At 35.8% G+C, this 12,403-nt stretch overlaps 1 protein-coding gene across 1 annotated transcript in view; it reads left to right on the top strand.

Annotated features, from left to right (window-relative positions):
* The window catches only part of LOC114025756 (elongator complex protein 1-like), a 67,870-nt gene that overhangs the window by 4,038 nt on the left and 51,429 nt on the right, over window positions 1-12,403 (top strand). Inside the window, exons 2-7 of the mRNA XM_027839247.1 lie at window positions 315-477; window positions 3,275-3,427; window positions 4,928-5,009; window positions 5,990-6,070; window positions 6,789-6,874; window positions 11,965-12,064. Of these exons, the coding sequence (XP_027695048.1) occupies window positions 328-477; window positions 3,275-3,427; window positions 4,928-5,009; window positions 5,990-6,070; window positions 6,789-6,874; window positions 11,965-12,064 (652 nt within the window). The 5' untranslated portion in view covers window positions 315-327. The remainder of the gene's footprint in view (window positions 1-314; window positions 478-3,274; window positions 3,428-4,927; window positions 5,010-5,989; window positions 6,071-6,788; window positions 6,875-11,964; window positions 12,065-12,403) is intronic.

Genomic DNA, 12,403 nt, shown 5'->3' with positions numbered 1-12,403 from the left:
CAGTGCTCAAGAAATACGAAATTCATAGATTTGCTTGTTTTGAATGGCAGAGCTAGAAATAGATATTAGTTCCTGAATGTCTGCTATATGCCTCCATATAATATGGGGGGGGATTGGGGGTGGGAGGGAGGGAGAGATCACGTGTGAATATGTATTTGTGCAATAAGAATTGTAGTTGCCTGATTTTATTTTCTTAGCCTTTTTCCTGATGCCCATTTACTAATAACTGTGAAACACTTATTGTGACTTAAGCTTTTCATTTTAGTTTTTTGATTGGATGCTGCTTAAGTTTGAAAGTTTATTTTTACCAACAGTTGTTCCTTCACCATGCGCAACCTAAAGTTACTTCGGACCTTGGAATTCAAGGATATTCAGACTCTTGGGAAACCTCAGTGCTTTTCCCTCAGGACTGATCAGGGGACGCTGCTCATTGGCTCAGGATATGGGCTTATAGAAGTGGATCCTGTTGCAAGAGAAGTGAGTCACTGTGGGAGAATTTTATGTCGTCTTGTCATAGCCTTTTTTCCAGTTCTTCTAAAATTTCTCCAGTTCTTTCTCCAGGTTCTAGTGGCATCATTTTAATTGTATGGTTTTTCATTCTTCATTTAATGAGAAATCTCTACTCTTTTACATGTATTATAAAAGGTGTAGTTATTTCAAGTCATGATCTATTTCCACTCTCTGTTTGCCCTAAGATTCAGGCAATATATGAATATATGTTTTTATATATGTGGGGGTGGGTGTGGGTGTATCTATATAATCACTGTTCCATTTCCACTGAAAGAATACTCGTTTATGGTACATATTTTTTAACGTGTTTTGAGTAGTTACATTCTTCTTTTGTTCCACATCCCATAGGGACTTTAATAGGGGGGAAGGAGACACCAACTTTTTTATTTATTGGTGAATAGTAGAGATAACTACTTGTTTGAATTGTTGAGTGAAATGGCATGCACCTTGTTAAATTAATATAAATTTGGGTTTTGCTTTGTGAGGGCTTGTGGGTCCCAAAATTGTTTCAGAAACTGCTGGAATTGAAGACTGATGGTGAAATATGCCTCTTGCCTCTTGGAAGAAAAATGGTAGACCATAGTCATGGTGTGAGGCATGTATTTTCAGAACTGGCCAATGTGTTGATTTGCTTTTTTTGATTATATTTATTTGTTCCAAGGAAGGGAAATGCATTGGGAAGTGACAATGATATCTAAAAATGAAAATACAAATGAACTGAAAGGAACTACTGGAACCCATTTTTTTCTTCTTTCAAATTCCCATACCATTCTTATAAACAACTATTGAAGCACTGGTGTTCACTTTAGTTTTGGTACCACTGATTATAGTTTTTAAACAGAACAAATCCTCCACACTCAAGGATCTAGAGGGCCATGTGTGGCCTCGAGGCCTCAGATTCCCCATCCTTGGTTTAGAGGGTATTTTTTAGCTAGAACCATACAGAGAATTTATATTGTCTTCTGTTGACCAGTCATAGAACTTTACAAGTGAGAATATTACAGTATTGACAGAATTTTAGCATTTCTGAGTGGGAAGCGACCTCAGGAGCTATGTAGTACACCTTGCCTGATTAGTCGTGCCAGGAAGTTCATTTTGCTTTTGGACAGGACCAATTTATTAATATTTTTTTCCCCCTTATGTCTAGTTAAAATCCTTCCTAGAGCTATCATCTGGAATGAGGTAGAACAACTCTTCCACTTGATAGCACTTTACATACGAAGACAGTTACCAACTCCTTAAACGTTCCCATTTTTGGTTAAACATACTCAATTCCTTTAACCAGTCCCTTCTGTGGCATGGATTAAAGTCCTTTCACCATCCTGATCCTCTTCTCTTGGACATTTTCTGGCTTATCCATTCCTGAAATTGAAATGCTTTTCATTCATCCAGGTATATTCTAGATGTGCTCAGGACAGCAGTACAGTAGGGCATTCACCTTCTTTGTTCTGGATACCATATTTCTACTAATGCAGCCTAAAATCATATTAGGGTTTTTTTTTTAATCTGCCATATCACACTTACATTGAGCTCGAAGTCTACTAATATCCCCAGATCCTTTTCACATCAACTCTTCCCTAGCTATATTACCTCCATTCTGTACTATGCAGTTAATTTTTAAAGGTGTAAGTGGTAAAGACTTTATGTTCATTCCTATCTTCTTTTTTTTTATTAAATTAAGCTTATTCTGGCCTTCTAAAATCTTTTGGAATTCTAATTCTATCATATACTGTATTAGTTATCTCTAGGTTTTATGCCAATTGCTGATTTAACACACATATATGTTATCTATGCCTCCTTACAAGTCACTGGTGAAAATTTGAAAGGGAGAAGAGCCAATAGAACCTTATTGCATTCCTCTACAGACTTCTCCTCAGGTTTACACAAATCCATTAGTCACTACCTTTTGGGGCCAGTTTGGGGTTCAGTTAGTTCTAAGTATATTCAAGTATTGACATTTACAGCACATCTGCTTTTTTTCTTCAGAGGTAGTGTTAGATACTTGTGCACATTCTAACTGAAACTCATATTTGCTATACCTATAACATCTGGTTTAATTCTGTTTTAATTTTGTTTAATTTATTCCAATAATTTTGTTTAATTCATTCCAATAAGGTGGATCTTTCAGTTTAATAACCCTCCCCAAAAAGGGAATGAGGTTGATATTGATGGACACAACAATCACTTCTAGAATTTTGCCTGGAGTTTAAGTGAGGATCACTATTCTACAAGTGAAATTATACACTTTTGCTCTTCAAAAAAATGGAACATTTGCCCATCTTCAATTCTGGAGCACCTCTCCTGTTTTTCATAGTTTTTATTTTATTACCCTGGAATGTAATTTGCCTCGACCTGTTGACTTGAATTCACTGAAAACACCTGAGTACTCAGAATGCAATTTCTGCCTAGAACAAACAGGATTGGGTTGAAATAGTGGGAATCCTTTTATTTAGGTTCTCTCTTCCCATTATCCTACTTTCTGCCTTTCAGTAGGTGAACATTTAGTCTTTGTACTCTTTTAGCTTTTACCCATTTTGAAGACAGAGTGTATTACCATTAACTTGCCATTTCTCTAAGAAGATCTCACTGACTCTTTACTTGTTATGATCTTTCCCTTTGCAGAGCTTTAAATTTTCCCTAGTTGAAGGTATTTTATGAAACTTCTGAACTTGTAAAGCCATTAAACACGATTTTGTGATTTGGGTGTTCTATTCTGTTTTGAGAACCTTGGTTTTCTCATTTGTGTCTTTTCTTTGGATGAAAGGTAACCTGTGAGATTTCTTTGGTGTCAGAGGGCTTTCTGCCAGAAGATGGCAGTGGCTGCATCGTGGGTGTCCAGGACCTGCTAGATCAAGAGTCTGTGTGTGTGGCTACGGCTTCGGGAGATGTTCTGCTCTGTAATCTCAGCACGAGCCAGGTAAAAGGAAGTGGAATAAATATCTGCAGGTAACCTGAAAAGTGTCCTAATGTGTCCTGTGTTTACAGTAAAGATCTTGATTTGAATCAATTACGATATTCTTGGGAGTATATTTTTTAGAAGTTAAATGTCACTGTATTCCATATTGTGACCTCATACTCAATGGAGTTGCTATCCTGGCTCTGGCAGTGTTTAGACGCAGGGGTGGGGAACCTGTGGCCTCAAGGCCACGTGCGGCCTTCTAGGTCCCTGGGTGTGGCCTTTTGACTGAATCCAAGTTTTACAGAACAGATCTCCTATACTTGAGCACCTAGAAGGCCACATGTGGCCTCGAGGCCACAGGTTCCCCATCCTGGGTTTAGAGGGTATTTTTTAGCTAGAACCATACAGAGAATTTCTTCTGTTGACCAATCATAGAACTTTACAAGTGAGAATATTACAGTATTGACAAGAGCTATGCCATGTGCTTTTATGTAGGTTGACTATTTCCAGAAAATGTGATCCTAAATTGCAATTGTTTTTAGGTCTGAATTTATTCATTTCTTTTAAACACCTAATGTGACTTACTTTTTTTTTTTTGTCATGAATGCATCAGTGCTACAAAGTATTAAGACTAATGGGGTAAAGGTAGCTTCTAAACTCACTTCATCTTCCTTTATTCTCAGATTGTTGATGTAGTAAACTTTCTTTTTGTGTATATATGGATTCCCCCTCCCTTTTTTTTTTTTTTTTTTTTACTAACAGTGTATCCAGATTAGTGACCTGGCTTCCCTAATTCTTTTTGCTGTCTTGTCTTTCTGTCTCTTACATCAGCTATATAAATTATCCATGATAAATCTTTCAGATCATTTTATGATCAAAAGTGTATTGGATTTCAAATTTTGTTTAATTCATTCCAATAAGCATTTATTAGGGGCCTGTTAGACATTTGTATTAAGAATACAAAGACAAAAATAAAAGAGTCCTTGTCTTCATGGAGTTTATATTCTCGCAGGGAGAGAGAGGGAATGAGGAACTAATATGTACTTAAATAAATAAATACAAAATAATATTGATGTTGGGGAAAAGCCCAAACAGTTGAGGGTGGGATGGAGTTAGGAAAAGCCTCAAGTAGCAGGTGTCACCTGAGCCAAACCTTGTAGGCATCTAGGGATTTCAAGAGGCTGAGATGAGAAATGGAACATCCCAGGAATGAGGGACAACTTCCACAAAAGCATGGAGGCAGGAGGAGCAATTCTGTGTACAAGGTACAGTAAGTAGGCCTGTTGAGATAGAATGGAGAGCTTTTGGAATCAGCTCAGAAACATAGATTAGAGCCATCTTGGACAGCTTGTATTATTTATTCCTTTATTTTAAAAAAAAATTGGGTATGGTGCTTAAGGGTTTTTTGGTTGTTATTTTGATTCAGGGCTAGGAAATTTAAATAATCACTCAGTTGCTCCTAGTTTCTGGTCATTTGAACTTCAGCATTTCACTTTTCTTTTCCCATGTGTGTTTCAGCTGGAGTGTGTTGGGAGTGTTGCCAGTGGTTTGTCTGTCATGAGTTGGAGTCCAGACCAGGAGCTTGTTCTTCTTGTTACAGGTTGAGTTGTCACAGTTTACACTGACCCTCTCATAAAGTATTCTAGCTCAATCTGTTGGATCTTCAAGCTGTTTCTTTAAAAAAATATATCAGAAGGAAGACTTTTGGGGGAAAAGTAATAGAGCATCATAGTCTAGAGGGAATCTCGTTTGTGTCCTTAGAGTTTATAGCACAGTATACTGCTAAAACCTTATTTTCTAAGTTTGTAGAAAGGGAAAGCAAGGTTATAAAATATTTAAGTGGATGAGAATGCAGTGTATTTTTCTAGTAGAATCACTGTTGGTAAATCTCAAGATGCTATTTGTTCTTAACAGTTAACATCATTAAGTTAAGCTTAATCCTATATACCTAGTCTAGTATTTAAGATCTAGGAATTTTGAGATGCCAGAGTGAAAGATACACCCTTATCAACAATTTTTTTAAAAAGTTTTATTTTTCTTTTTCATATCTGTCTGTATCCCTAATAATTGTGTCTGTAAATAGATAACTTTTAATAATCTATTACTGGCTTCCCAAGTATTCTTTAATGAGTAGTAGTAGTCAATATTCATGGAACAGAATTGTGATTACTAATGGAATTACAGGGATGAGGGCATGTGTGTGCACCCAAATATACATATGAGCGCTGGCACTGACAAGCTAATGAATGAAAGGAAATATTAGGATATATTTTGAGTTCTGAGAAAGGACAGCTTAGTATAGTGGATAGAGAGCCAACCTCAAAACCAGAAAGAGCTGGCTTCTGGTCTCATCTTGGATACCTGCTGATCTCTAAGTGCTCTAGTCACCTCTAAAAGTATCAGTTAACCTTTTTTAGTAGAGGGATCTCTTCACTTGGGAGTGCTGTGTTTCAGTGAAATCACAGATCTAGTTTCCTATCCTTTTGAGTACTAAACATTTGCTTTGGGGAATAAATATTGTCTTTAGGGAGTAGCAAAAACTTGGGAAACAAAAAAATTTTTTTTTTCTTTTCCCCACAGGCCAGCAGACCTTAATTTTGATGACCAAAGACTTTGAACCGATCATTGAAAGGCAGATCCATCAAGATGATTTTGGAGAAAGTGAGTAAAAGTCTAACTTTGAAATACCATTTGATCTAATACTTTTAATTTTAAAGTTGGGCACTAATGCCTTTGTTTTATTATAAGCAAATAACTACATGGTACATGAATATCAAATTGATGACTGAGCACGTGTGAACAGACATTTGTCAGTGACTTAGAGACAGGGTCCTTCTTTGGAAACTTATCTCCTCATTCACTCCTCCCCAGGAGAAGGCTCAGAGTTGGCTTCTGGGGCAGAAGCCCAAGGGAGGGAGAGAATTTGCAACTGAAAATAAAATTGAATTAAAGTTTTAAAAAAAAATCAAGAAAATTGAATGGCAGCTGGTGAGTTAGAAGTTTGGAAATGGTAAATTTCATTTTTATCTTTTCCAGTAATTTGCTCTTTGTTCATGGATACATAATTTTAAAAAATGCTCACTTGTGGTGTAAGATAAAATTACTGACCTACCTTACTGGGAAGATTGTTAGATGAATCTCTAAAATAAGTTTTAAAGAACAGGAGATAGAAAATGCTTCTTTAAATTCTTCATAGTAATAGGTATGCATATTAAGAAACAAGGTATTTCAGATGAATTACTTTGAGTCAATTAAATGAAAATTCTAAAAACTCAAGTAATTGCTGATTAGTAGCTTACACAGGAAATAATGGAAGTTTTTGTTGTAATTTATTCAGCTTAATTGTTTTATCTTTCATGTTTTCAAATTTAATCTCTAGGTAAATTTATCACTGTTGGATGGGGGAAAAAGGAGACTCAGTTCCATGGATCAGAAGGCAAACAAGCCGCACATCGCAAGCAAATGGTAATGCCTTTCTGTATGATAACATCTTTCAGTTAAAAAGGGGATAGTTATGAACATACAAAGATGATTTCTTTTCTAAGTTATTTCTTTAATTTAAGTGTACTGGTCAGACCCAAAAGAATGAATTCCTGGGAGTGATAAGCGTATAGTAGTAACAGATATGTTTAATAAATATAGAAGTATTTTATGAAAATCCCAGGTATCCAGCTAATGATGGTAAATGATTTGATCTTTATGTAGTGTAATAAAAGTTCAGTTCTCTGGAGCTAGTGGAACCCCTGAGACAATGAGTCTTGTCATGTTAAGTTTTCTCTAGATAATTGAAGTTAAACCTTTTTAAGGATCAGAATTTTAATAGGATGTTTGTAGCTATGTTGCATTTAACAGGCATTTTTTTTGGCATCTTGAATTTAAATACTATTCTTTCTCACTTGTATAAAGTTTGTTGACAAGGAATGTTCCTCTTCCTGTTCAGAATTTGTATTATTAATTTACTCCAAAGCCTATAGAGTGTTCACCATTAAAAACATAGTGAAGGGAAAAGAGCAATAGACTAAAGAGTCTGGAGCCTTGGTTTCTAGCGTTTGCTCTGCTACCAACCCACTGTGTGACCTTGGGCAAGTCATTTAACCTTTGGGGGCGTCAGTTTGCTTGGGGAAGTTTTACTAGATGATTTCTAATTGCTGTTTAAAGTTTTAGCAGTCTCTGATGACACTTCTGAATGTATTTGCCACACTCTGACCATAGTTTTTGTAACCATTCTTGGATTGTTTGACTTTGAACAGAATTCCAAGACAAAAACAACCTGAGAATTGTATCTTGCATATTAAAAAAAGATCAGACTTTTATTTTAACTATGTGTTAAACATCATTCTAAAAACTGGTTTTATAAATATAAGCAAAACAGTCCCTGATTTCAAGGCACTGAAATTCTAATGGGGGAAGACAATACATAAAGGGGCATGGGAAGCGGGGCAGTGGCTGGAGCTACTGAAACCTGGTTTTCTGCAAAATAAAGTGAAAGCTTACTTGTCACCAGAGTGGATGAAACCAGATCAGAGTTTGGAGTTCCAGTAGGAGTGAAAGAAGATGATGGTCTAAGAGTAGACAAAATTCTGGATCAACTTTCTCCTGAAATCCTATTTGTAATAACTTTGTGTTGTAAATAACTACTTGGCCCATCAGTCATTACGATAATATTGAAGGGCAGGAAGGCAGTAAAAAATATTCCTAGAAATAATCTTCTGTGGCCTAGCCATACCACATCTAAAACTATATTATGAAGTAGCAGTCATCAAAACTACTTGGTACTGGCTCAGAAATACAGTGGTAGATCAGTGAAATAGTTTCAGTACACAAGATACTGTAGCAAGGAGCAACTAGGTGACACAGTGGATAGAGCACCGGCCCTGGATTCAGGAGGACCTGAGTTCAAATCTGGCCTCAGACACATGACACTTTCTAGCTGTGTGACCCTGGGCAAGTCATTTAACCCCACTGCCTAGCAAAAACAAAAAAAAGGTACTGTAGTAAATGACTATAGTAATCTACTGTTTGATAAACCCAGACTCCAGCTTCTGGGATGAGAATTTCTGTTTAACAAAAACCACTGCGAAAACTGGAAAATAATATGGCAGAAAGTAGGCATAGGCCAACATTTCACATCCTATACCAAGATAAAGTCAAAATGGGTACATAATTTAGACATAAGAGATGATGCCATAAGCAAATTAGGAGAGCAAGGAATAGTTTACCTGTCAGATCTATGGAGAAGGGACAAATTTATGACCAAACGAGAGAGAGAGAACATTATGAAATGGAAAATGGATAATTTTGATTGCATTAAATTAAAAAAGTTTTTGTATAAACAAAACCAATGCAATCAAGATTAAATGGAAAGCAGAAAGCTGGGAAACAATTTTTACAGCCATAAGGCTTCATTTCTAAAATTTATAGAGAATGGAATCAAAATTATAAGAATACAAGTCATTCTCCAGTTGATAAATGTTCAAAGGATATGAACAGGTAGTTTTCAGTGGAAGAAATTAAAGCTAGCTATAATCATGAAAAAAATGCTCTAAATCACTGTTGATTAGAGAAATGCAAATTAAAAAGACTCAGAGGTACCACATTACACTGGTCAGATTGGCTATTGTGACAGAAAAGGAATGATAAATGTTGGAGAAGATGTGGGAAAATTGGAACACTAATGCATTGTTGGTGGAGTTGTGAACTGAGCCAACCATTCTGGAGAGCAATTTGGAATTATGCCTAGAGGGCAACCAAACAGTACATACTTTTTGATCCTGATCCAGCAATACCACTACTAGGTCTGTATCCCGAAGAGATGAAAAAGGGAAAAGGACCCACATGTACAAAAATATAGCAGCTCTTTTTGTGGTGGCCAAGAATTGGAAATTGAAGGGATGGCCATCAGTTGAGGAATGACTGAACAAGTTGTGGTATGTGATTATGATGGAATATTATTATACTATAAGAAATGATGAGCAAAATGCTCTCAGAAAAACCTAGAAAGAAATGTATGGACTGATTCAAAGTGAAATGTATGGTTTACAAAGTAACAGCAATGTTATAAGATGATCAGCTGTGAATGACCTAACTATTCTCAGCAATACAATGATCCAAGACAACTCTGAAGGACTTATGATGGAAAATGCTATCCATCCCCAGACAAAGAACTGATGGTGTCTGAATGCAGATTGAAGCATACTTTTTTTAAACTTTTTTTTTGAGTTTTTTTTTGGTCTATGTTTTCTTTCACAACATGACTATTAAGGATATATTTTGTATGACTACACATGTATTACTATATCAAACTGTTTACCTTCTCAGTGAGGAGGAGTGGGGAGGAAGGAAGGGAGAGAATTTGGAACTCAGAGTTTTAAAAACAAATGTTAAAAATTGTTTTTACATGTAACTGGGAAAAAATAAAAAGAAAATACTGAGGAAAAAAAAGAAAGGAAAGAGTAAGCAGACAGATTTCAGGAAAACCTGGAAAGATTTACATGAACTGATGCTTTGTGAAGTGAGCAGAACCAGGAGAACATTGTACATAGCAACAACAACATTGTGTGGTGATTAACTATGATAGACTTAGCTCTTCTCAGCAATACGATGATCTAAAACAATTCCGAAAGTGATGGAAAATGCTAACTGCCTCCAGAGAAAGAACCATGGAGTCAGTGCAGATTGAAGCATGCTATTTTCACTTTTTTTTCTTTCTTGTGGTATTTCCCTTTTGTTCAGATTCCTCTTTCATAACTTGACTAACGTGGAAGTATGTTTAACGTGATTGTATATGTATAACATCAGATTGCTTGCTATCTTGGGAAGGGGTAGTAGGGAGGGAGGGAGAAAAATATGGAACTCAAAATTTTGTGAAAATGAATATTGAAAATTATCTTTATATGTAATTGGAAAAATACTATTAAGAAAAAAATGAGAAATAATCTACTTCCTTAGAATGAAATCTTTAAGTGTCTCTAGCAACAGAATTGTTCTTCTTGTTTCAAGTAAGCCCGTGGTCCTGAAATGATCTTTCACTAAATGTATGCAAAACTGTTAAAAATAGTTTGATTATCTATGCATTAATTGATCTGTATACAGGAGATAAATGTATGATGCCTTTATGATAGTGAATTTTTCAATTTTCAGTGAAGTTTTTTTTTTATCATTTGTGTATAAGTTCAGGCAAAAGCAATCTGCTTAAATGTGAGGCACACATAATTTACAAATACTCACTGGGTAAAAGTAGACAAGTTTTACCATCTTTCTAAAATTGACTATACTCAAATGAGTTATCTGGGAAAAACCACATAATTCTTTGGCCACATGATTTGTTGAATTTTTTTTCATCAGCTGTATCTGGCCTTCTTATGCCATGTCTTAGTTTGAAGTAGCAGTGTCACCCTTCAGAAAATAGACACAGCTTATCTGACTGTTCATAAAATATTTCTGTTTTTTAATAAACATTGGGCTAGAAGTAGGGGTACCTTCAGATTTTTGTCTTCGAAAAACACTTGCATGCAAGTTGATTTAAGTTCTCTAATTTAGTTGTGTGTTATATGGCACAGCTTTATATTTAGGTTACTCAGAATCTGCAAAGAAAATTTTAACAAGCTACACATTCTAAGCCATGGAGATTCACAATATTTTAGCAATCATCAACATTTTCTTGTGCTTCATTTTTTTTAATCATATGCAGGTATCCATTTTATGTTTTAAGGTTAATGCAACCTTTTCGTACTTCTCCGCTTAATCTTTGACTTAACACCAGTCAGTCATAGCCCTCCTGTACTGCTGAGTCAGTGAACTGACCTGCTGTGGGAGGCAGTTTGTCACAGTGTATAGAATATTGATGTGGAGTCAGGGAGACTTGAGTTTGTAAACCACCTCAGCTGCTTACTAACTGTGTGACCCTGGACAAGTCATTTAACCTGTCAGCCTATTTCTTCATTGGTAAAATGAGGATGATAATAGCACCTACCTCACAGGATTATTTGAGAAACAAATGAGATGACACATGTAAAATGTTTTGCATAAAATGCTTTAAGGTGCTGTATAAGTAAGTTATTAAATATTATTATGACTCATTGAAGAGTCTTGTCAGTGTTCCATTATTGTTAGATGTTCGGGGTCTTCTGCTTCATTGCCAAAGAAGTAGTTGGGGATCTGTTTGTTTCCTTTTACAGGGACCCACCACTTCTAAGTATATACTGGTTATAAAGCCTGATGGATCAAGAGATATTTTTGATAGTTGACCTCCAGGCAGTTAGGGTTTTATGCTACATAAAAATATTTTATTTTTAATAACCAGAGACCCTTTTATGGGAGGGGACATACATTGTTTCAGGTATTTATTCATTTATTTATTTATTTTTGTGAGGCAGTTGGGGTTAAGTGACTTGCCCAGGGTCACACAGTTAGTGAGTGTTATGTGTCTGAGATCAGATTTGGACTCAGGTCCTCCTGACTCCAGAGCCGATGCTCTATCCACTGTGCCACCTAGCTGCCCCTGTTTCAGGTATTTAGATGATGTTTCTGTTTCTCTTTTTCTCTTCTCCACTCAGAATGAGCAGCCCGCTTTGCCCTGGGATGATCATAGACCCCAAGTTACCTGGAGAGGGGATGGGCAGTTTTTTGCTGTGAGTGCTGTTTGCCCAGAGACAGGTATGGAGATGAACTGCTTCCATAAGTATTCTTTTTAAAATTTAATCTTATTAGTAAGTTCAAGACATTGTCTCTCATTTCATTGTGGGATAATTTTTTCCAATTGTAAACTTGAGGGTTACATTTATAAATGCCAGAGAATTAAAGAATCTAATTGATGAAAGGAGAATCAGAAGGTCCAAAAGTCTTGATCCAAAGTCTTAATGAAAGAGCCCATCTTTTTTTTTTTACATAGATTTTTTTTTAATAATGCAGATTTCTTTCAGTAAAGTCAAATTTGCAAAATGTGAATTTATGGAAAGCAATAATTGTCTATATAAAAAACTGTTGATACTAAGG

This window comes from Vombatus ursinus, unplaced genomic scaffold, assembly GCF_900497805.2.
Source record: "Vombatus ursinus unplaced genomic scaffold, bare-nosed wombat genome assembly UNPS02014832.1, whole genome shotgun sequence".
Lineage (NCBI taxonomy): Eukaryota > Metazoa > Chordata > Mammalia > Diprotodontia > Vombatidae > Vombatus > Vombatus ursinus.
Note: the sequence above shows the minus strand (reverse complement) of the source record. Positions and strands in the feature narration are given on the sequence as shown.